Source organism: Neolamprologus multifasciatus, chromosome 12 (genome assembly GCF_963576455.1).
Source record: "Neolamprologus multifasciatus chromosome 12, fNeoMul1.2, whole genome shotgun sequence".
NCBI classification, from domain to species: Eukaryota; Metazoa; Chordata; class Actinopteri; order Cichliformes; family Cichlidae; genus Neolamprologus; species Neolamprologus multifasciatus.
This window is the reverse complement of record NC_140450.1, coordinates 27,705,940-27,730,268: the sequence shown is the minus strand read 5'-3', so window position 1 is coordinate 27,730,268 and position 24,329 is coordinate 27,705,940. Positions and strand designations below refer to the sequence as shown.

Sequence of the window (24,329 nt, the reverse complement as noted above, 5' to 3'; positions counted from 1 at the left end):
CATTGGGCATACCAATGTTCTGTTGTTGAGCAGGAGACAACGCTCCCATCATGCGAGGCAGTGCGTTCCAAGAGGAGTGTCCACCACAGGGGCTGGGAGACAGCGCCGCCATATCCTGGAAGACTTGCAGCTGGTCCCGGAGGCTGCCATAGAGGCTACCCAGGGCCTTGCCCTGGCCCTGGCCCAGGAAGGGCTCTGAGCTGATACGAGTGACGGGGCAGGGGAAGTGGTGAGAGCTGCTGTAACGGAGGCCATTGTGCTCTGAGAGGCCACGGCTTAGCCGGCCGGGACTCAGAGAGGTCTGGCTGGACACAAAATGCACAGGAGAGGAATTGGCAGTCTTGTAAGCCACCCCAGGTCGCGGGGTGTGGGGGATCTTGGGGAGCTGCCGACGTCCACGGCTTGGCGTGCTAGTATTGGAGCTCAGTGCCACTGGGCTGCCTTTAACCCAACCACTGCCCTAGGTGAAAATTGGACAAGCAATTTGAAATGATGAGGAAAAAGAAAATATGCCAGAGAAGAAAGGAAAATGGGAAGAATATGTATAGGTACAGAGCCACCCAAGGGAAGAAAAGAAAAGAAAAACACCAAAATACATGTACATGGTAAGATAACAGCAAACATAATAGGGACAGAGAAGACAAAAATAAAGACGCACAAATGGATAGATAATCACAGAGGGACATGATGAAAAAGACAAAGTGGGAAGAAAAGTGAAAGGTCATGAGAGGCTATACTGGAAGCAGACAGAGAAGAAAGCACTAAAAACATGCAGAGCAATCACAACAGTCTGCATTTAATTTCTGCTTGTCTATATCACACATTTGCTGATGCTCTGTCATATATGGTAATATGCAGACAAAAAGCAGTCTTTTATTCTGCTTTTATTTAAATATATCAAGTCAATTCAACTTGACTTAAGTAATGCAAAGTTTACAGTGGAACACATATTCACTGCAAGAGTAAGTGTCTACAGGCATCTGTAAAGTATGGTGGAGTCTCTGTCATGGTTTGGGGTTGCATTTCAGCTAATGGTGTTGGAGATCTTGTTAAAACTGATGGAATTATGAGAGCAGAAAAGCAGAGCCAGATTTTGATGCAATTTGCAACAAAATCTTAAAATCGTCTGCATGGCAAGAGCTTCATCTTTTAGCATGAAAATGGACCCAGATATACTGCCAATGCAGTAAAAGCATACTGAATACTGAATACAATACTGAAGTGAAGTTTGATCATCTTGGAAATAACTGAAAAAAAAACAGGTCAAGAAAGCTGGAGAACTATTCCTGAAGAATACTTAAAAAATGAAAAGAATCAAGTTTTGTAGGGAACATTTAGACATTAGTACAAAATACTGAGTTCTAAGCTTGTTTTAACTGTACAAACACTAGTTTGCCATATATACTGTATTTCCGTCTTTGTTTGTATGTTTCAATAAATTACTACTCTTATTTAAAATTTTCTTGCAAAATATAAAGAAATGAAGGGTGGCTCAAGACTTTTACTATATATTGTATTTATATTAAATGCTGATATTGATAAGTCTAATCAATATCTAATTGACACTAATTGACTTGTAACACCCAGCTGAAATGGAAAAGGTTCCCAGTTATCTAAAATACATGCACAGGTTAAGTGTATATGATGTAAAAACTGTCGCATAACACTATGTGATAAATAGTGTTATGCTTTGCTATTCTTTAAAGTTTCCAGTTTGCATTGGTTTTTTTTCTCGCTTTTCTTAATCTCACTTATCTGTTACTTCATTGTTTCTCACTGTGTTGTGAGAGAGTGCAGTTGAGTTGTGGTAAGAGACTTTTTCAATGTAAACCTTTATTTTTCAGATTAAGTCAACTAATTTATTTTCAAATTGCTCTAAATTCCACCATTTCATGTCCTACTCAATCAGATCAGCTTGTGCCTCTCTTGCTTTTAAGGGAGCAATAAATAGACCAATGTATTGGTCAAGCTAGACAGCACATCTTTCATATCAGGCTCTTTTAATCACTTGAAATAATCTATAAATGTACCTTCACATATTTTAGCTAAAAAAACAAAAAACTCTGCAGTTTACTTATTTTAGTTCATCCTGTAAGTCCACTACCTGCATGAGCCGCACTAGGGGTTGGGTTCAATGTCTGTCACACAGCAGTCAAGGTTGGGGGCCCTGCTTGTCCAATCCCTGGCTATCAAGGCTGGATAATGGAAAACAAAATGTTACCTCTCTGGTGGGGAAGGAGCCTGAACTAGTGCTAGAGGTTGAGAGATACTTAAATATATTTGGGGTCACCTCAACGCACTGCTCAGGTTCTGGAACCAGTCTCCTGGAGAGGGACTAGGCTCGATTCCAGTCTGAAGTTGCCCTTGATGAGTGACGGCGGGCTGAGGTGGGTATTATTGTTTCCACTTGGCTAGCTACTGGTACATAGGGTTTTAACGGTGGATTAGAGAGCTGTTTCCTTGTGCCATTGAGTCAGAAACAGGTCTAGACTGTCGTTTGCACTTATGCAACTGTTCAGAGTACCCAGACTTCTTGGATTCACTAGGTGGGGTGCTCAATGGTGCTCTATCTGGTGAATGTCATCCTACTGGGAGACTGCAACACTCATGTGGCAAATGACAACAAGACCAGGAATGGCACTGTGATCGAAAGAATGAGATCACAGGTACAAACAGCTTTCTCTGAAAGGTGGCTGGCCTCTCCCTTAGAAATAGGGTGAGGAGTTCAGCCATCTGAGAGGGGCCCAGACTAGAGCTGCTACTCTTCCACATCAAAATGACCCAGTTGAGGTGGTTTAGCCATCTGTCAAGAATGCCTCCTGGGCACCTTCTCTGTGAGTTTCTTCGGGCATGTTCCACTGGAGGCAGAACCAGGATATGCTTGAGAGATTCCATCTCTTAGCTGGCCTAAAAACATCTTGGTGTTCCCCAGGATAAGTTGGAGGAGATGCCTGGGGAGAGGAATACCTGGACATCTGTGCTTAGACTCCTGTCCCCAGGAGGGGGACAACCCAGTCCCGGATAAGTGGAAGAAAATAGATGGATTGACAGATGGACAGACAGGCAGATGGACCCAGGATGATAGCACACTTTTCCTTCTGAGTTATCAAATTAGATTATTTAACATTAACACCAAGCTGGATAAGGCATGTTGTATAAATGCTGTATGGCTGTCTCCTGAAAGTTGATCCTACAGTCAAATATTCCTGTTGTAACATCGACTGTACTTGTGAGTATATCTTACGAGAAGCTGGACTGTGTAATACTCTAGAGTGTGACATATGTCCATGGCTAAAAGAAGTGAGTTGCCCAAGCCATACTTATCATTGAAGACATGGGCCAAATCATAGGTATAAAACAATCCAAACCGTATAGTTGCATTTATAAATTCTTTCAAAAGAAAGTAAAAATTGGGACAATAGAGCCTGATTTGAACAAAAACAGAAAAATATATTATCCTATGTGTTGCCCCCCCCTAAAGCAACAAATACCTAAATCGTCATTATGGAAAGCCCAAGTCGATTTGAATGATGAGTAGGAGGAGAAATGGTGGAAATTGGGGGAATTTGCAAATAAAGAAGAAGCCTTAAGCTAAACTAACAAGAATGACATTAAAAAAATGAAAGCTCAAAGATGACCTTAGTCAAAAAGAACATGCTTGCCCACCTGCTTGTTGCTGGTTTCCAGCCCTTCACTTGGAGAGGCGGCACAGCTGGCGGTGGACGATTTCGAGTGGCACTGTCCCCGGCTGCAATAGCGGTCACAGGAGTAGTAGCGCTGTTTGTCTGCAGAGGAATGATGGTGTTTCCTTTCATGGGAGCGTCCACGGTCGTGGGCTCGCTCTCTGGAGGCTGTTGTTTCCGATGCTGGCTCACCCACTGCACCTGTGAAGGAAGAAAATATTGCTGGGTGTTTCTGACAAGTCCTAAGATTTTCTTACTCCCCACAGTGTTTAATACAGTGTTTCAGTAGGGGTAAAGATTCTAACAGTCATTACAGAAACAGCATAGGTCATTTCTAATCTAATTAATGATTAAGCGTTTAATAGGTTATAATTAGTTTGGGATGGGAAGGCCTTAATCAGAGAGATGACTCTGGTCACTCTGACAGAGCTCCAGAGTTGCTCTGTTGAGAGAAAACAGTCTTCCAGAAGGACAACCATTTCTGCACCATTCTACCAATTATGCCTGTATGGTAGAGCGGCCAGACAGAAGCCGCTCCTCAGTAAAGGGCAGGATGTCATCCAGGACTCACAGACCATGAAAAACATAATTTCTGGCCTGATGAAACAAAGACTGAACTTTTTGGCCTGAATGCTGAGCTTAATATTTGGAGCCTATCCTAGCTGCTAGCCAGCAAGAGGCAGATAGTTGCTGGATAGCGTAGTGGGCTACTGGAACAAGGAGGCATAAGTGGGCAATAAATAAATAAATAAAAAACATGGTGCTGTTGCAATGCTACTACATAAGTAACCCCAGCAGAAGGGGTTACATGAATAGGATGAGGGACTTATGGAATCTTTGATACCCAGCATCCAGATTGACGGCGAAACAACTGGTGTTCCAACATTCAGAAGAAAGACCTACTCTCATGGCTAGAGATTGCAACAGCAAGGGGGAGGCAGGACGACAAGTATCATCACCCCCACCCGAGATTGGGTACCAAGTGCACCGGAAGAAGGATCTTTGAGTGCAAGAGGAACTGACCTGAAAGATAGGATCACAGTGAAGCTTGAAACCTGGATGTGCAATAATAACCCCACACCACAACACAACCTCAGAAATGTGCATATCTTAACTGTTACGTGCAATATCTGCATTATAATCAGACTCCTGTGCATGTAGAAGTATATATAGAAGAGAAGTGCAGTCGGATGGTAACGAAGAGAGGGAAGGTAGTCAGAACTGAGGAGATCGAACTACCAGAAGGCAACTTTGCAACGTGTTCTAGTAATAGAAGGGGCTACCGTTTTTTATTTTTTTTTATTTTATTCAATTATTCATAAAAGGTATATGATAATATATAACAGGACTAATGGGACAGTAGTACAGAGGTTTCAGAAGTTGCTTTAGAACTCTTCTGTTGTGGCGAATCCACTTAGGCAAAAAAAATGGATTGGACATCAGTTGTAGAAACGATAGTCTTTATATAAGGCTTCAAAAAGGGGAATGTACAACAAATAAACTTCTCGACATCAGAGCAACATATAATGGCTTCCCGAAACTTTCTTTGCTAGCTAAAAACCCCAGAGTAACTTTTGTCTACCACAAAGGATTCTGGGAAACGCAGTTTTCTAATGAAAATACCTGTTAAATGCTCCCCTTTAGCAGAAAATTAAATCTATAATTAACAGCTCTCACTAAACATGTGACTAACACTTAAATCACTTACAAAATAACCAAAATGCTGTTATCAAACAATAAACTGCAATAAAGTTACAACATCCTCCCCCTGACGAACAATCTGTTCATCTAAAGCTCCAGGTTATACAACAACTGAATCGGTCTTCTTAACAGAGTCCCCGTTGTCGTGCGAACTAAGCAAGATCTAACAAGACCGTCTTGACCAGGAAACATTTCTTCAATTCTTCCAAGTTTCCACACTTGTCTGGGGAGGTTGTCATGCCCAATGAGCACGACATCCCCTAGTTTTAGGGGTGTAGGCTTTGAAGCATCACAGCAATGAGCTGACTTCAGCTCCAACAGATAGTCCCTTCTCCAGGTGTTAGGTGTTGGATGGTGTGTGTCCTTTGGGATTGACTTGGGTGGTAGAGATGTCAGTCGTTTGCCCACCAAAAAGTGGGCTGGAGTAAGTGGTTGCGGTTCATTTACCTCGTTGTGCACAAAGGTGAAAGGCCTAGAGTTCAGAGTCGCTTCGACTTCCACCAACACAGTACACATTTCTTCAAAGTGGAGTGAAGCTCTACCTAACACCTTCTTGAGGCAGATTTTCACTGATCTGACAAGACATTCCCAGAATCCACCCCACCAGGCTGCTCTTTCTGCAATGAACTTCCAACTAATTCCTCTTTCCGAGAAAAACTCCAGCAAATGTGGGTCTTTAATTATCTTCCACAGCTCCTTCAAATCTTGGTCTACTCTCTTAAATGTTCTGGCATTGTCAGAATAGATAACTCTGCATAGCCCTCTCCTGGCAATGAATCTCTTCAACGCTAGCAAAAATGTCTCAGTTGACCGATCTGACACAAGCTCTAAATGGACCGCTCGTGTCACAGCACAGGTAAATAGGGCAATGTAGGATCTTTTCACAGAATCCTCTGTTTTCACATAGAGCGGCCCAGCAAAATCCACACCTGCAACTTCGAATGGTGGTGACTCGGATATTCTGTCCCTAGGCAAAGGTGCAGTTAGCTGATGCCCAACCTTTGCCTTAAACCTCTTACACACAGTGCATCTGGTCACAATGCTCTTAACCAGCTGCCGGGCCCGGATGATCCAATATCTCTCTCTTATTTGTACAAGAGTGTCCCTCACTCCTGAATGCATCACCCTTTTGTGACAGTCCTCTATCAGCAGTTCTGAAAACCTGTGTTTGTTTGGCAGAATCCAAGGATGCTGCTCTCTGAATGTGAAGTCCGACTGCTGCAGCCTGCCTCCAACACTAAGCAGCTCATCTTCATCAAGGAATGGTTTCAGTTCCTGAATCTTCCTGTCATTCATCATAGGTTTTCCTACCTTCAGTCTCTGGACCTCCTGGTGAAAACTGTGATGTTGTGCAACCTTAATCCAGTACTTCTCAGCATCAAGAAGCTCATTTGCTGTCAGCTCACCTTGCATCTTTGGTTGCGTCGTTGTTTTTGCATTAGCTATGAATCTCCTAATCCATGCTGTCACTCTGAGCACTCTCTTCAGTTTGCTGTACCTCTCAAGCTTCAGTATTGGTTCACAGATAACAGTGTCATTAGCAGCAAACTGCATGGCTATTTGATAACTGGATTTAAGTTCTACATTCATTTAGTCTGAAATGTTTTCATCTTCAGACTCACGTATCCGATCTTCTGATACAAGAAAACTGGGGCCATTCCACCATAGCTGGTTTTGTAGTCCACTGATTGTCCTCTTGTGGCCAGGTCAGCGGGATTAGCCTTCCCTGGGATGTGTGACCATGAAGATGGACTTGTAAGAGTCTGGATCTCAGTCACTCGGTTTGCAACAAATGGTTTCCACCTTTGTGCCAAACTGCAAATCCATTGCAAAGTGATCATGGAGTCAGTCCACATTTTTATTTGGGCTTGTTCCATCTTCAGCGAGATGATCAAGTTGTTCACCAATCTGGTCCCAATCACGGCTCCCATGAGTTCCAGACGTGGCAACGTCATTTTCTTTAGGGGAGCCACCCTGGCTTTAGATGCGACCAAGCTCATTGTCGTTTCTCCTTCTCGTGTTTTGCCTTGCAGATAGGCCACAGCACTGTATGCCCTTTCACTGGCATCACAAAACATATGTAATTCCAAGCCCTCTTTGCTTTCTTGTTGCATATTGATTTGGTACCACCTTGGTATGGCGAGCTGGTGTAACTGAGTAAGCTCTGAACACCACTGTTGCCATTCTTGTGCCAGATCTGGTGGCAATTCTTCATCCCAGGAGAGCCCCCTCTCCCACATTGCTTGGAACATGCACTTGACCCTAATGGTGAAGGGGTTCAGAAACCCAAGTGGGTCATAAATTCGTGCTGAGCACTGCAGCACGCTTCGTTTGGTTCCTTTCTTCTCTGTTAGAAGCCTCACTAGTGAACTAAGGTCAAAGGTGAAATCATCAGGCTCAGGCCTCCACACTAATCCAAGCACCTTTAATGCTACTCCAATCGTCTCAGGTGCCATCATGTAGTTTGGGGAGCTCTTCTCCCATTTCTGCCTCAGTTCGGCTGAGTTTGTCATCCATTTGCAAAGCTCCATACCAGCAGCCGCCAGTATTTCTTTGGCATTCGTCGTTATGTGATACGCCTCTTCCACTGAGCGTGTACTTGAAATGAAGTCATCTACGTAAAGTGACTCCCTTATTGTATTCACCACTTGTGGTTGGCTTGTTTCATATTGTTTTAGATGTCTTTGAATTGTCGCTGCAAGCAGAAACGGGCTTGGCGTAACTCCAAACACCACTCTCGTCATCCTCAGAATGCGCAAGTGCTCATTCACTTCTCCATGCGGTGCACCTGAGAACCACAGGAACCTGACTGCATCTCTGTCCCTTTCTGCAAGACATATTTGCAGGAATGCTTGTTTTATGTCTGCCAGAAAGGCGACTTCGTGTTCCCTAAATCTAAGGAGAACACTGAGCAGATCTGGATTCAAATTTGGCCCCGTAAATAAGCAGTCATTCAGCGACAGACAGCCTTCTTCATGGGACGATGCATCAAAGACCACTCTTAATTTTGTAGTTGCTTTGTCCTCTCTCAGCACTGCATGGTGAGGCATATAATACATTACAGAGTCTGTGCTGCGGTCTGGTGTCACTTCCTCTGCAATGTTCCTGTCCAAGTAGTCCTCCACCACTTGATTATACCTGCTGAAGAGTGTGACATTCTTCTTAAATCTTTTACTCAGACCTTCCAGCCATTTCTTGTCAACTCTGTAGTTGTCTGAGAGCTCTACCTTTTCTGGCTTCTATGGCAACTCCACCTGATATCGTCCATCTTTAAACATAGTCGTTCTCTCAAACATCTGCAGAGCCTTATCATCTTCTGGGTTCTTTGTTGTCTCATTTGTAATACCCAGAGACTCTTTTTCCCAGAATGCTTTCAGTTGCTTGGAGAGGAGTTTCTCTTCCTCACAAGGAATGAACATGCAGGTTGCCTCTGTAACAGTTGATGCAGAGACTGGACCCTGAACAGACCATCCGAAGGTGCTCTCCAGTGCCACCAATGTTTCTGTAAGTCTCTCCACCCTTCCTGTTCGGATCTGCCAATAGTAGTCAGCTCCTATGAGGACAGCGAGCTCTGGTTCCTCATTGGATCCTGGGAAGTCAGCCAGTTGTAGTCCTCTTTTCTTAAGCTCATGCTGGATCTGTTCACCAGGAACCTTCATTATTGCCGAGCACACTTGTGGGGTCTCCACAGCTTCTATTACAATACTCTGGCTAGGATCCCAGATATTTTGTAGCATAACCTTCACTATGCCGCGCTGTGATCTTGTGGGAAAGGAGGACCCAAATGTGTGTAGTGTCAATGTCTCTTGTCTTATTACTGGTAAATTTAGGCTCTTCACCAACGTTTCATGTATAAAGCTTCTTTGGCTGCCTCCATCTAATAAGCAACGAGCTACCCTTCTGCCTGTCGGGCCTTCAATCCACACCTTTGCAGTCTGTAGCAACACAGTGTTCTGTTCACCTGGTTTCACTCTTACTGAATGAGGGAGCACGGAGGAGACCACTGCTTCTTCTGGTTGGGATGGGGCCTGTACATCCACCCTTTCACCACCGCACACAGCAACGTGATGTCTCCGTCCACATTTCTCACAGGACACATTCTTGGTCTTACAGAATCTTGCAGTGTGTTTCTGTCCCAAACAAACAAAACATCTCCCCATTCTCTTTAACTTGTCCTTTCTTTGAAGCGTGTCATTATTTGGGCAGTTTTCCGATTTGTGATCGGCACACTCACAGAATATACAGGTGTTTTGTTTCTGGCTGGCTGTGTACAGGGCAGCAGTAGATTGTATGCTAGGCCTTTTAAACCTCACATCACTGAACGGTGGCTTGTACAGTTTATTTTCAGTTTTCTGTGGGTTGTACGACTTTGTCATTTGCAGTGCTCTTTCCCTGCTCTGAACCTCCTTCTGTAGAAATGTGACCATTTCTGACACTTTCCACTCTTCATCTCCATTTCTCTGACGGCTGTATTTCAAGAGCTATATCATCTGGAATCATCTTTAGCAATATTGGGCATAACAAGCTTCTGTAGCTTTCTGACACTACACCCAATGACTCTAACAGCTGCCTCAAACCATGCACATCAGAGGATTTTTTTTAACAGGGGTGAGGTTCAGCAGTTTTGACATGTGCGTACTAATTACTACATCCTTTCTTCCAAATCGGTTTTGCAGTAACTCAATTGCGTTGTCATAATTTTCATCTGTCAGCATCAGTCCTGCAACTGCTTTTGCTGCTTGGCCAGTGAGATAGGTTTTCAAATAGGTAAACTTCTCTCTTTTGCATAGTGCATCATTGTGGTGAATAACAGCTTCATATTGACTCCAAAACTCCTGCCACAAACTGGCATCTCCATCATATTTGTGAATAATCAGCTTAGGAAGTTTTACTGATGCTCTCTGTGCCAATGAATGAACAGAGCTAGCGTCACTCACCCTTTGATGCGCGGCTCGTTCGCAGCAATCCTCATTTCTTTTAATTCTGTGCCGTGCACAGCTCTTGGACAGGATGATGCGCTCCTTATATTCCTCTGCGCTTTCGATCTCCATTTCCAGGTCATCCAGAGCTGTTTTACGTTCTATTTCACTATCTAAGGCATACAAGCTGAGCTCCTTTGCCGACAGCATTTCCAGTAATGTGCTCAGATGGTCAGTGTCCGGATCTGGTTTAGCCATTTCGGAGTCAATTTGATGTACAAGTCGTGTGGTAGCACCTCTTATCGTCCCACGTTTCCGTTTTGTTCTTTCCATTTCTCTCTGATGCTCATCATCCGCCACTCCCGCAGCTTCGGCAGCGGCGGCTCCACGTAAGTCCTGTTCGCTCATTTCTCCCGGGTTTCGGCACCAAAAAATGTTGTGGCGAATCCACTTAGGCAAAAAAGTGGATCGGACATCAGTTGTAGAAATGATAGTCTTTATATAAGGCTTCAAAAAGGGGAATGTACAACAAATAAACTTCTCGACATCAGAGCAACATATAATGGCTTCCCGAAACTTTCTTTGCTAGCTAAAAACCCCAGAGTAACTTTCGTCTACCACAAAGGATTCTGGGAAACGCAGTTTTCTAATGAAAATACCTGTTAAATGCTCCCCTTTAGCAGAAAATTAAATCTATAATTAACAGCTCTCACTAAACATGTGACTAACACTTAAATCACTTACAAAATAACCAAAATGCTGTTATCAAACAATAAATTGCAATAAAGTTACAACATCTTCTGTTCTTTAAGATTTCAGTGTCCTTTTTTAGTATTTATACTGCTATACAGCAAATACAGCAGAATAACTGCTAATTAATTAACCAAATTTATTTTTCCAAATTGTAAATAAATATGGTTTAAAACAGTGCTTTATGATGCTAACATGATTTACTTGGCCCACGAAGGTTGTGGAGGTACTGCTTTGAAAGTGGATACTTACATAAGTATCCACTTTAATTGTGTATCTAGATAAGTATCTAGATTTAATTGTGCAAATTTAATTGTACCCTTAGCTTCTAACAGAGCAACCTTGGAAGCAATAACAGGAGTGATCTGCTACAGTCAGAGAAGTACTACTGCTTAGTGGAGGGCTCAAGGTTAGGAAAGAAGGGAAGCTGAGCTCCTGAAAAGTCGCAGAATTCAGGACTTCAACAAAACTCGGGACAAAGTGGTAACTAACCGTTTGATGGATGTTGCTCTTGTTTTGTCCTTTTTTTTGACTTTACCATTTTTCTGTGCTTGTTCTTTTGAAACTCCTCGCACTTATATGTTTAGATTTTATGCTTTATTTATAGTGTGTTGGTTTTTATTGAGGGGTCATTGAGATCAAAATCCTCCTGATCTCCTCAGCAGTGTGTCCCCCCCCCATGCCAGAGAGCTAGCAACAAATCCCTGGAATATACAAGAAGCACCTCATTCTTGGACAAGAAGGATGAAACTGGGGCAAATCCCTTGCCTGAAAAGTTCCTCGACCAATAAAAGCACCAGTAGTGGTTTGGGTCTCTTCATGGTCCAGAAGCCATAAAGGGACTCATATATTGTTTCAATATAAATTAATATTTTATCCCCTTAACCGCAATCAGAATTCTGGCTCCCAAAGGATTGGTTGTTTGCCCATGTGGCACACCAGACCGTTCTCACTTCCGAGGCTTAATATACTGACGATTTGACAAGTCCCGAGGCGCTTTTGCAGAACGCGAAAGGTGACATTCCGCGTTCTTATGCTATGCGCCAGGTTATGGATGAAATCCAGTAGAATGACGCTTCTGCGGTCATACACGTTCCAGCTGTGTATTCCAGCCCTAACCATAACCTTATCCCTAACCTTAACCAGCACTTTAACAATGTTATATATTGTTTTCCAAAGCAAGTTAAGTAAAACGAACATACATTCATTCCAAATATTTCTCATGGTTCCTCATTTTTCCAATGTCATAATATAGGGATGTGTGGGTGCCCGGAGGCGTAATCACCTAGCATAAAATGTTACGCTTTGGGAGTGAGAACGTGTTGGGCACACAGATTGTTATCAATAAATCAAATACAGCTATTTCAGGTATTCTTAATTTGTTGTGTGTATAAAGCACAACTATCCACCATGGGTAAGAATAAAAAGCTATTAAAAGATACTAGGGACAGGCTGTAGACCTGTTGCAACGCTGGATGACCGGAATGGACTATAAGACTATCAGAAAGAAGTATGCTGAGAAGGTGACAACTGTTGGCGTGCTTTGTTAAAAATGGAAGACATATAAATGAGCATCAACTGTTCTTGGTCTGGAGCTCCATGCAAGATTGTGCCTCATGGGTTGTGGATAATCATGAGAAAGGTGGTGGATCAGATTAAAACTGCATAAGAGTCGCTTGTTAATGATCTATAGACAGAACAGCAATAGTCACACACTAAGCAGACTAAAATCTACAAGGCACATTGCAGGCCCATCTTAAGTTTGCCTGTGAGCAAGCCTACTTTCTCACAAGTAGGCTTGTGAGAAAGTGTTGTGTCAGATGACACAAAAACCCAGCTCTTGGCATAAACTTGAGCTGCTGTGTTTAGAGAAAGAGAAATGTCTAGTTTAACCCCAAAATCCCCAGAGTCGAGCACAGAGGTGAAAACATTATGCTTTGGGTCTGTTTTTCTGCTAAAGTTACAGGAAGATTTCAATACATTGAGGGGCCATAGGATGGGGCAAAGTACCTATAGAAATTTTATGGACAGAGGTCAAGCTTTGAGTTGCCAAGCAGTAGTCGAGAAATCTACAGGATGACTGTTCATTTCTTTGTAAGTGAGCAAACTTGAAAATTCAGGAGTGGAAAAATTAATTATTTCCCCCCACTGTACATTAAAATCAAAAAGCATTTTTTGTCAAATGTTTTGTTAAAATCAGAGATTTTTATAGGTGTATTATGTTTTTGTATGTTTTATAGGTGTATTAATCTAAAATGGCGCTGGTGAGGTCGGCTGCCGTGCTGGATGCTCTGCCCCAACTTCTCCACTTTCTGCAGTTTTTCGTCACTTTTTGCTATATCTGCCATAATCTTGCATGGGCATCATGCAAAACACACAAATTCGCTACAGTAGAGACACTTTGGTTTCTATTGGTCTACAATACACGAACATTTCACCATGTTTAACTCCGGACCCAACCTGGCCAAAGGAGATCCTGAGAGAGAACAAAGGACGCGACCCTAAGCGACGGCCTCGAGGTAAACGAGCCGGCATCAGGAACAGGCTACGGGCTCGCGCACACCGCGCACCCATGCCCAGTATCCTGCTAGCCAATGTTCAATCCATCGAGAACAAGCTTGATGACCTCAGAGCCAGAATCAAGTTCCAGAGAGACATTCGGGACTGCAACCTCCTCTGCTTCACCGAGACTTGGCTGAACCCAGCGATACCAGACCACGCCGTGCAGCCGACGGGGTTCTTTTCGGTTTACCGTATGGACAGGACAATGGAGTCGGGGAAGAAAAGAGGTGGTGGAGTGTGTTTGATGGTGAACAACAGATGGTGCGACAGCACAAACATCTACCCACTCACACACTCTTGCTCGCCCAATCTGGAACTTTTGATCGTTAAATGTCGCCCTTTCTATCTCCCTCGGGAATTCACTGCGGTCATTGCCTGCACTGTTTACATTCCGCCACACGCGGACTCGGACACTGCCTTATGTGAGCTACATGAGGCTCTCACACATCAACAAACACTTCACCAAGATGCCGCACTTATTGTTATGGGAGATTTTAACAGAGTGAATCTCAAACGGACATTTCACAACCTTCACCAGCACATCAACTGCCCCACCCGGGGCACTAGGACATTAGACCACTGCTACACCCCGTTCAAGAACTGTTACAAGGCTCAACCCCTGCCGGCATTTGGGAAATCGGACCATGCCGCCATCCTCCTCATGCCTGCTTACAAACGAAGGCTAAAGCAGCAACCACCAATCAGGAGGGAGGTCGCTCGCTGGACGGACCAATCAGTGGCCGCGCTGCAGGACGCACTGGATGACGCAGACTGGGACATGTTTCGGCGCAGCTCTGACGACATCAACATGTTTACGGAAGCGGTTGTGGGATTTATCGGGAAACTAGCGGACGACACAGCAGAAAGAACTATCATCCGAACGTTTCCCAACCAGAAGCCGTGGGTGGATAAAAACATCCGCGACGCTCTGAGATCACGCACCGCTGCCTACAATGAAGGGCTCGTCTCCGGTAATATGGACCTATACAAGGCTGCGTCCTACAACGTGCGCAGCGCGGTCAGAAAGGCAAAGCGGAGCTACGGGGAAAAACTAGAGTCACAGCTACGACAGTGCGACTCTAGGAGCCTGTGGAAAGGACTGCGGACTATAACGGACTATAAACGACCAGCTTCTTCAATGATGAATGCCGATGCTTCACTGGCTGATGAGCTGAACACGTTTTATGCTCGCTTCGACGCCGCAGCAATTAAAACAACAAACGGCTGCGCGCGCTCGGAGTGCACCAGTGAAGAAAATGCATTCATCATCACAGAGCATGCCGTGAGGAACACCTTCAGGAGGGTGAACACCAGGAAGGCAGCAGGACCAGATGCAATCCCTGGCCGGGTCCTGAGAGCCTGCGCTGACCAGCTAACACCGGTGTTCACGGAGATCTTCAACCTCTCCCTGGCCCAAGCTGTAGTTCCCACGTGCTTCAAACAGTCCATTATAGTTCCTGTTCCAAAGAAACAACAGCCCGCTTGCCACAATGACTACCGTCCAGTAGCACTGACCTCAATTGTGATGAAGTGTTTTGAAAGACTGATGAGACATCACATCACTTCTTCACTTCCTGCCACCATCGACTCACTTCAGTTTGCTTACCGGACTAATCGTTCCACAGACAACGCCATATCTCACCTGCTCCACACATCCCTGAGTCACCTGGACACTGGCAGAGGGAATTATGTTAGGATGCTGTTCGTGGACTACAGTTCAGCATTCAACACAATAATTCCCTCTAAGCTTTTCACCAAGTTGACGGATCTAGGACTCAGCTCATCACTGTGTCAGTGGATCCTCAACTTCCTCACAGACAGACCCCAATCAGTGAGGGTGGGAAAACAAGTCTCCCCCTCCATCTCACTCAGCACTGGAGTGCCTCAGGGCTGCGTTTTAAGCCCCCTGCTGTACTCACTGTACACTTATGACTGTGTAGCCACATCAGACACCACCTCCATTGTCAAGTTTGCTGATGACACTGTTGTTGTAGGCCTGATCTCCAACAACATCGAGACGGCCTACCTGGAGGAGATTAGGAACCTGGAGACCTGGTGCCAGGAGAATAACCTCCTCCTAAACATCAGCAAGACTAAGGAGCTGATCGTGGACTTCACCACAAAGCAGGCGAGGAATTACAAACCCCTCATCATCAGTGGCACGCCAGTGGAGAGAGTGGACAGTTTCCGATACCTGGGTGTCCACATCACTCAGGACCTGTCATGGTCCTGCCACATCAACACCCAGGTTAAGAAAGCCCGTCAGCGTCTCTTCTTCCTCAGAAGACTTAGAGACTTCCATCTGCCACTGAAGGTGCTCAAGAACTTCTACTGCTGCACCATCGAGAGCGTCCTGACGGCAAACATCTGCACCTGGTTTGGGAACAGCACCAAGCAGGACAGACGAGATCTGCAAAGAGTGGTGCGCTCAGCCGAATGCATCATTCAATCAGAGCTCCCTGACCTGCTGTCCATCTACACCAAGCGGTGCAAGTCCAAAGCTAGGAAGATTATGATGGACCTCTCCCATCCCAACAATGGACTCTTCTCACTGTTGAGGTCTGGGAAGCGCTTCCGCTCCCTTAAGGCCAAAACAGAGAGAATGAGGAGGAGCTTCTTCCCCCAGGCTATTCGGGCCCTGAACCAGGTGTAGGACTGGACTCTCCCACACATCACATCACATCACCACACGCACCACCACACATTTCCTATAATTTCCTATAATTTATAATCTTTATAATCTCTCTCTGCTGTTTGCACATTTTTATTTATTTTTATTTTTATTTTTACTGTAAATTCCTAAGTTAATTTGTAAATTTTGTAGTAAATTGTAAATACTGTAAATCTTTTTTCTGTCATTTAATGGTCGGGCATTGCGCAGCTACAAGCATTTCACCCCCATGTCATACTGTGTATGGTTGTGTGTGTGTGACAAATAAAATTTGAATTTGAATTTGAGGTGACTTAAGTTAAGTCCCTAATATTCTTTCCAATAATGTGTTTTATTGTTTTCCCCTTGTATTTAACTATATTAAACTGACAGTACATGTTATATTTGAAGTAGTATGTAAGAAGGGGGTAAGATGCTAGAGCAAGGGCCCCCAATCCCAGTCCATGAGGGCCGCTGTCCCTGCAGGTTTTAGATCTCACCCTGGGTCAACACATCTGAATCACATGATTAGTTCATTACCAGGCCTCTGGAGAACTTCACGACATGTTGAGGAGGTCATTTAGCCATTTACATCAGCTGTGATGGATCAAGCACACATCTAAAACCTGCAGGGACACCGGCCCTTGTGGACTGGGATTGGGGACCCCTGTGCTAGAGAGCTGCCCTTCTTGTCAAAAGGTGTCAGAATCTGAAACCTTTGATTCCGAATATGAATGAGTATCTGTTTACATTTGAACAGGTAAATATCTGTCAAGAAGAGATATTTCAGTGACTATGTTGCAATGCAATCTACTGTAAGGCTGACAGATGACAAGAGTCTGAACTACTTTGGTGAGCCTTTAGTCAGTGCAAACCAACTGCCACTAAGCAGCAAAAAACTTATGGCAAAGTGGAAACGCTAACCTGATGGTGGCATTGAAGAAAATCTGAGGATTTCTTGATTGTTTATTTATTCATTTATCTATTGTTTTCCAGAACTGCAAATTGCTTTGTTAACTAGTAAAAGTTGCATTTCCTGCAAAAATACTGGGTGAATGCCATGTAGTGGAAATCATGTGCCAAAAACAGCTGAAGAAGCGGAACAATCTGCTGAAAACAGCTGAAGAAGCTGAACTGTCTGCTTTATTTCAAAGGGTACACTGAAGAGGAGCGAGAAAGAAAAAAAAAAAGCAGAAGGAGCGAGAGTGGGAAAGAAATGCGGCAACAACCACAAGTAGGATTCAAACCTGTGCTGCCCACTCTCAGGGTGCCTGCTCATCTCAGTGAGGCAAAGACAGATTTCCTATCCTGAAACAAACGTAATTCATGGGAAAACGGTAAACGGTATGAAAATTAATTATTTTACAATTTTTCCTTGTTCTTAAAGTGCTTTGGCAGTCTTTGGCAGTAGTAGACATTGTAGACAATGTTAAACTTAATCATCATCTCGGCCTCTGATGACCTGTTTGCTGCTGCCTGCCGCTGAAAGGGAGTGGGGAGAGGGGACACTTGTTTTGCAATTTGGCATCATTTTAAAAAAGTTTACATTTCTTCGCTATTAAACAGCAGAAATTAGGCTTTCTTGTTGGAGGTCATTTTTGGAGAAAAACAAAACAACACCCGACAGCACTGTACATGACTTGTCCTTAATAATCGAATGAATAATTCAGAAAACAGAGATTTGAGAAAGAAAACTGTTCTAGAAGTACACTGAGAGAGAAAGTTTTGATCTTCTTTTGCTGCTGCAGTCAATTTTGGTTGGAGAGTGACAAAACCTGCAGCATCATAATCTAGTGCAAAAAAAGACGTAAAACACAAAGCATGGACACGACGCATCAGAATCAGTAAGCTGTCAGCTTTCAGCATCAACGCGTCCATGTACATGCCGTCAGGTGATAAAGCTGACATTTCACTGATGCGTCGGGTCCGCACTCTGTGTTTACGTCTTTGAGTGGAATCCGTTTAGCTGTTTTCATTTACTGTTAGTGTGTTGGTGGTTGTTGAAATAGTTTTGTGAGGTTTAAACTGAGATTCTGGCCTTTCTGGCAAAATACATTTATATTTAAAAGTTGATTCAGGATTTAATGAATCGATATCACTTTATTCAAGCTACTCACCACTCTCTATCCGCCTGCACTTTCAAACGCACACACGCAAAGGACTACAGCAATATCTGAACCACGTCCAATTAGAGAGGCCCCGCCCCTGACTATCTCTGATTGGTTTAAACCATGTTATGGGCATAATGTGTGTCTACTGTTGACCACGCAGAGACTTTCAGAGTTGTGGAGACTTTATTTTTGTACTAAACAGCTGGTTGCACCAGTGCGACCTAGGATTTTCTTTAGTCACACCATTGAGAAATTAAGTCGCATAAGCGACCAAATTGGTTACACTCTAGAGCCCTGTAGCTGGCATTAGCAGAAATAGCAGAACAATTTAAAATTTGAATGGTGAAAATAACTACTCCCACAGTTTTTGTGCTAAGTGTCAAAGATTAAAGAAACAGGAACTCAGTAGGTTGAGTGAACCTACTGACCATCACCAAAGTGACGCTCACCCAATGAGCTTCACTTAGGTGATGTTAACAGAAAACATTGTGATTCCACTGACATGCAGATACCCAGTGCTATTAGACTATGAAAGTCTGGATATCTGGAATACGTGTCATTTTCTGCTTCTAAGTTTTATTTTTGACCCAAACGTCTGTCTCCTTTAACTTGCATGTTAAAGAAACAAGACTGCCTTATTTCATCTGTGCAATACTATCAAAATAAGGAACACATTTTAGTAATGCTGAAAAACTAGGATGTGAGGGAGGCTATATGTCTTCCATTTAAGCTTCACTTTATTGGCTCTCTATTTTAAGTCATTATCATTTATCTTAAATAAATCCTAATAAATCTCCCCAAATCCTTTTGCTCTCAGACTGCAGGTAAACCTGTAGTTCACAGAGTATTCCAAAGTAGAATGGGAAGCAGAGTCTTCACACTAAGATTGCTGGGGATCACAATCCACTGTGCACTGCTCCTCCAGATCCTTTGTTTCACCGCTTTTTTTTTCTCCTACTGCTCTAGAGGTTTTTTTCTGGTTAAAAGAGACTTCTTCAACCCCATCGTCACCCAAGTCCTTGTTCTTAGTGAGTAGCTGGGGCTCTTGCTAATATTGCAGATCACGCGTCCTATAATATAAAGCCCCTTAAAGGAAACTATTTTTGTGAGTTGGCACCATGATACTGAATGTTTTTGTACACTGTGATTTTGATAGTGCTTTAGAATAAATTCTGACTGACTTTACCAGCAGAACCGGGTGGTTGACCTGCCAAAGGTGCATCTAAAGACCTCTGTCTGTTCTCTCTGTCTCTATCTCTGTCTCGGTCTCTACGGTGGTGGCAGCGACGGCGATGGTGATGGTGGTGGGTTCTCTCCTGGCTTGGTTTTTCCAGGGTGTAGTCTCTTAAGTTGACCTCTTGGGGCCGCTGTGGGGTCACAGTTGAGGCTGAGCGCTTCATAGGGCTGGCATCAGGGACAGACTGAAGGAGGAAGACGGATATAGAAAGCCAGTCAGCAATACATTTTAGAGTTGTTTTTCCCCCCAGCTTCATGTAACAACTGCATCTAATTATTTAATCCACACAGTAATTGCCCACTGCTTAATCTGATGAAGAAAATACATTACAGCAGAAATGTAATCATTTGTGTTGTGTTTTAGAATAATTGACTGTTGTCCCACATGACACAACAAAGGGAGTGAAAACATTTTACATTTAGCTAAAGAATGCATCAGTATTAGGAGCACAGGGCCAATCTGCCCATACAACTCTGTCTTAGTAAATAGTAAGTAAGTATTAAGACAAGACAAGACAAGACAAGATAAGATAAGACTTTATTAAGCCCACGACGGGGAAATTAAAGGCAAAGGACCAGGTGTTTCACTCATACCAGTAGGAGCTAATTCATTCAGCTGATTAACCTATTTTAAGATAGAATTAGTTTCAGGTTTTATAACTTTCTGTAGACTTTTCACATATATGGAACACCCAACTGGAATGATCTGTAACAGAAAATGTATATATATATATATATATATATATAAAAGTCTAAATTAATAGTGAAGGGTGAATAAGACTTTTTAAGAGACATCTTCTAGTTCCAGAAAAAAAACTCTGTATTTAGCAATAGCTAAAAAAAACAAACAAACTGATTTTCAGAGGTCAGAAATAACAAAGTACACTAATGTGTAAAGTGCAGATATTGATGTAGCTAGCTTTAGCTAGCACTGTTTTTTAAATGAAGAGATGGAGCTAAGTTTGTCCGAGATGGAGAAAGATACGAAAGACAGGACAGGAAGAAGAGAGGTTATGACATGACTCGAACTAGACAAACAAAGAAAACTTGGACATGAAACATGACAGATAAACACACGAAGACTTAACACAGGGATGAGACAAATGGGGAGCTTGATAAATCATGAATTAAAACTGTAACCTAGGCATGACAGAATGTAACTAGATAAACTGAAATGAAACTAGACTGAAAGGAATAACAAAAACATCAAGAAACTCAGAATACTGGGTCACATGACCCAGGACCATGACATATATGTATGTCCTCATGTTTTTAAATCAGATACTGAGAAGAAAAAAAGTAATGTGGACAACATGTGTTTATTAAAGGTTGCATGAAAATACTCTGTAGCTTAATGAAACAGATTAGATTCCTGTCCTGTGTGATGAATTTAAAGTAAAGAACAGTGTGTGCACACTGGCTGTGGTTTCATGGTCGGAGTGAGGTTAATCAAATGTGGCAGAGATTCATTTGAATTTTAGCTGATGATGCTTAGATTCATTAAATTTCACCTTCATACCAACTGTGTAGTGTCTAATGTAAAGAAAACATAAACAGTTTACAACTCATGAAACATCTGCTCACATCTTGTTGAATTCAGTTGTGTATATTCACAAAGAGCAGCAGGTCAGTTGATCACAGCCTGTACACTAAGAAAATCTACTGGAGCAACACCAAGGCGTTAAGAGGCCAGCCAAGACATATAATCTCTGAATGTATTGGGTCTGCCCTGGGGCTTCCTCTCGGTAGGACATGCCCGGAACACCTCAGCCATGAGGTGCCAAGGAGGCATCACTGCCAGATAATCAAACCACCCATATTGACTAATTTCGATGCGGAGGAACAGCAGTTCTACTCTGAGCCCTTCCTAGATGGCAGAAGCCCTCACCATATCTCTAGGAGAGAGGCCGACCACCGTTTGCAGAAAGCTTATTTCCGCCGCTTGTATCTGCAGTCTCATTCTACCCACTGCTCGTGACTGCACCGTGTATCATGCAGGTAGATCGTGGGGTGGATGAGGTTCGCCCTGAGTTCCTGAAAGCTCTGGATGTTGTAGGGCTGTCTTGGTTGACACACCTTTACAATGTTGTGTGTAGGGGTGGGTTTTGATTATCGATTCTAGCTTGGATAATGTGATATCGATTCATTAAATTCCTGAATTGATTTTTTCATATATAAATTTATTTTGCCTGAAACACCAGAATCTAAGGTTAAACCTAGCAAAATTTCAACAACCACCAAACAGCTAAAACAGTAAATGAGAGCAGGTAAACAGATTCTGCACAAAGATGTAAACACAAAGCATGGACCCGCTGACGGATCAGAATCAGTGAGATGTTGCACGGACACGGTCGGGGCTGAAAGCCGACAGCTCACCGATTCTGATGCATTGGCGCTTTGTGTTTACATCCATTTTGCGCTAGATTCGGAAGCTGTACTTTTATCTCTCTCCAAACAATTGACTGAACCAGCAGCAAAAGAAGATCCAAACTATGCTTCACATAACATTGTCATGAATTCCCTCTTACTTTTGCTGTTTTGCTTCCACCATGATAAAAATCACACTTCATGTACAGCTCTCTCTCTCTCTCTCTCTCTCTCTTTCAGTGTACTTTGAGAACAGTTTCTCATCAAAAATCTCTGTTTTCTGCATTATTTGCTTGCTTACTACGCAGAAGTCTACCGTCGTTTACAGCGCTGTCGGACGCTGTTTTTTTTCTTTTACTTACTTAGGAAAAGAAAGCCTCATTTCTGCTGTTGAATAGGCTACTGAACAAATTTGAACTTTTTAAAATTATGCAAAATTGCAAAACACTTAGCTGTGTCTCTAATAAAACCTCTGTAACTTTGCTTTGCTTCACTTCAGCAGCATCAGGTAATGTTCATATGTTGACTAATGGTTTTCTTTTGTGTTTGATCTACTGCAGAATATTTTTAAGGTCATCTGCTATAAAATCCCAGGTCAGGAAAATCTTCTTCATGTTTTTCTGTGTTTTATCCTCAGTTACTTTGACACAAAGGCATCTGCTGTGATGCTTACACCTTTGATAAATTCTAGCAAGTGTCAGCTTTCCTTTTATAGATATAAAAATATGGATATATATGTATCGACTTGAATCAGAATTGAATCGATTCTAGAAATCAGTGACGATACCCAGCCCTAGTTGTGTGAAGATAAGGGGCGGTACCTCTAGATTGGTAACCTCCATCCATCCATCCATTCGCTTCCGCTTATCCTTTTCAGGGTCGCAGAAGGTGCTGGAGCCTATCCCAGCTGTCATAGGGCAAGAGGCGGGGTACACCCTGGACAGGTCGCCAGTCTGTTGCAGGGCTAAGACACAGAGACAGACAACCATTCGCACTCACATTCACTTCCGCTTTCACACCTATGGGCAATTTAGATTAATCAATTAACCTATCACCATGCATGTCTTTGTGGGAGGAAGCCGGAATACCCAGAGGAAAGCCACACAAACACGAGAAGAACATGCAAACTCCACACAGAAAGACCCCAGCCTGACAGTGGAACTGAACTCTGGACCTTCTTGCTCTACAGCAACAGTGCTAACCACAGTGCCGCTGGTAAACTCTAGATTGGTTCCCATCTTTAAGAAGGGGGACAGCAGGCTGTGCTCCAACTGTACAGGGATAAAAGTTCTCCCTCCCTGGGAGAGTCTGTCTCGGGATGGGAGAATCCATCCGTTAGTCGAACCTTGGATGCAGAAGGAACAATGCGGTTTTCGTCCTGGTCGTGGGACAGCGGACCAGCTCTTTGCCCTCTCAAGGGTAAATGAGAGTTTGGCCAACTAGTCTATGGGTGTTTTGTGGACTTGGAGAAGGTATTCGATCCTGTCCTTCGTGTCCTGTGGGAGGTGTTTTGGGAGTAAGCAGTGTCTAGTTGCTTTTCGCTAGGGGCAACTCCAGACTGAGTCCAGCCCCTCTCCAGGAGACTGGTTCCAGACTTTCCAAGCCATGCAATGAGGTGAGCCCAACTATATCTAACTGGTACCTCTTGACCTCATGCACGTACTCAGGCTCTTTCCTCACCAGAGAGGTGACATCCCATGTCCCAAAAGGTAGTCTCAGTACGGAGGAATCGGTCCACCATTTAACACACAATACATCCAACCCCTACGGAAACCCCTGAGAACATGGGTCGCACAAACCCCTCCACCACGATAAGATAGCGATTCATGGAGGGGCTAACAATAGGGATTTCTTTTCTTTGTGATAGTTTTATTATTTGAAACTAAACATATCTCCTTCCAAGTTTGACCAGGAAAACTGAAGCATGTTTTCAGACAATTTCTGTATACTTAACCATAAGTATGTTTCATGGGATAATTGTGTTTTTCTACCCTAACTTATGCAAAGTAAAATAAACTGAGTAGTTTCAATCAGAACTAGCTAATGAGTGAAACACATTTTCGCTAAGACTCTGCTGAGACAAATTTAAAGCAGTATTTAATATATATCGGGTTAATGTATCGTCTTACACATGATAATTCCCATGACCTAATATTGACGTGTGTCAGTGTAAGTCTTGATGGTAACATCAGAGTTTCTGGATTTGTTCCTATAGCACTGATTTTAAGAGTCCATCAAGCCTGAGCCTATAAATTAACCATACTGTCAATAGCAGTAAAGAAGAATATTGTTTGGCAGAATGTACATACAGCTAGATGAATCCCTGGAGAGTGGCGTGAATGGCTCCGCT

The 24,329-nt window shown here is 43.2% G+C and overlaps 1 protein-coding gene and 1 pseudogene across 2 annotated transcripts in view; both read right to left on the bottom strand.

Annotated features, from left to right (window-relative positions):
* Positions 1–24,329, bottom strand: part of LOC146507178 (putative voltage-dependent N-type calcium channel subunit alpha-1B) — a 285,564-nt gene that overhangs the window by 6,700 nt on the left and 254,535 nt on the right. Inside the window, 4 exon segments of the mRNA XM_085180590.1 lie at positions 2–460; positions 3,667–3,884; positions 19,563–19,797; positions 24,289–24,327. Of these exon segments, the coding sequence (XP_085036716.1) occupies positions 2–460; positions 3,667–3,884; positions 19,563–19,797; positions 24,289–24,327 (951 nt within the window).
* Positions 1–24,329, bottom strand: part of LOC146507179 (uncharacterized) — a 146,457-nt pseudogene that overhangs the window by 27,263 nt on the left and 94,865 nt on the right. The window lies entirely within an intron of this gene.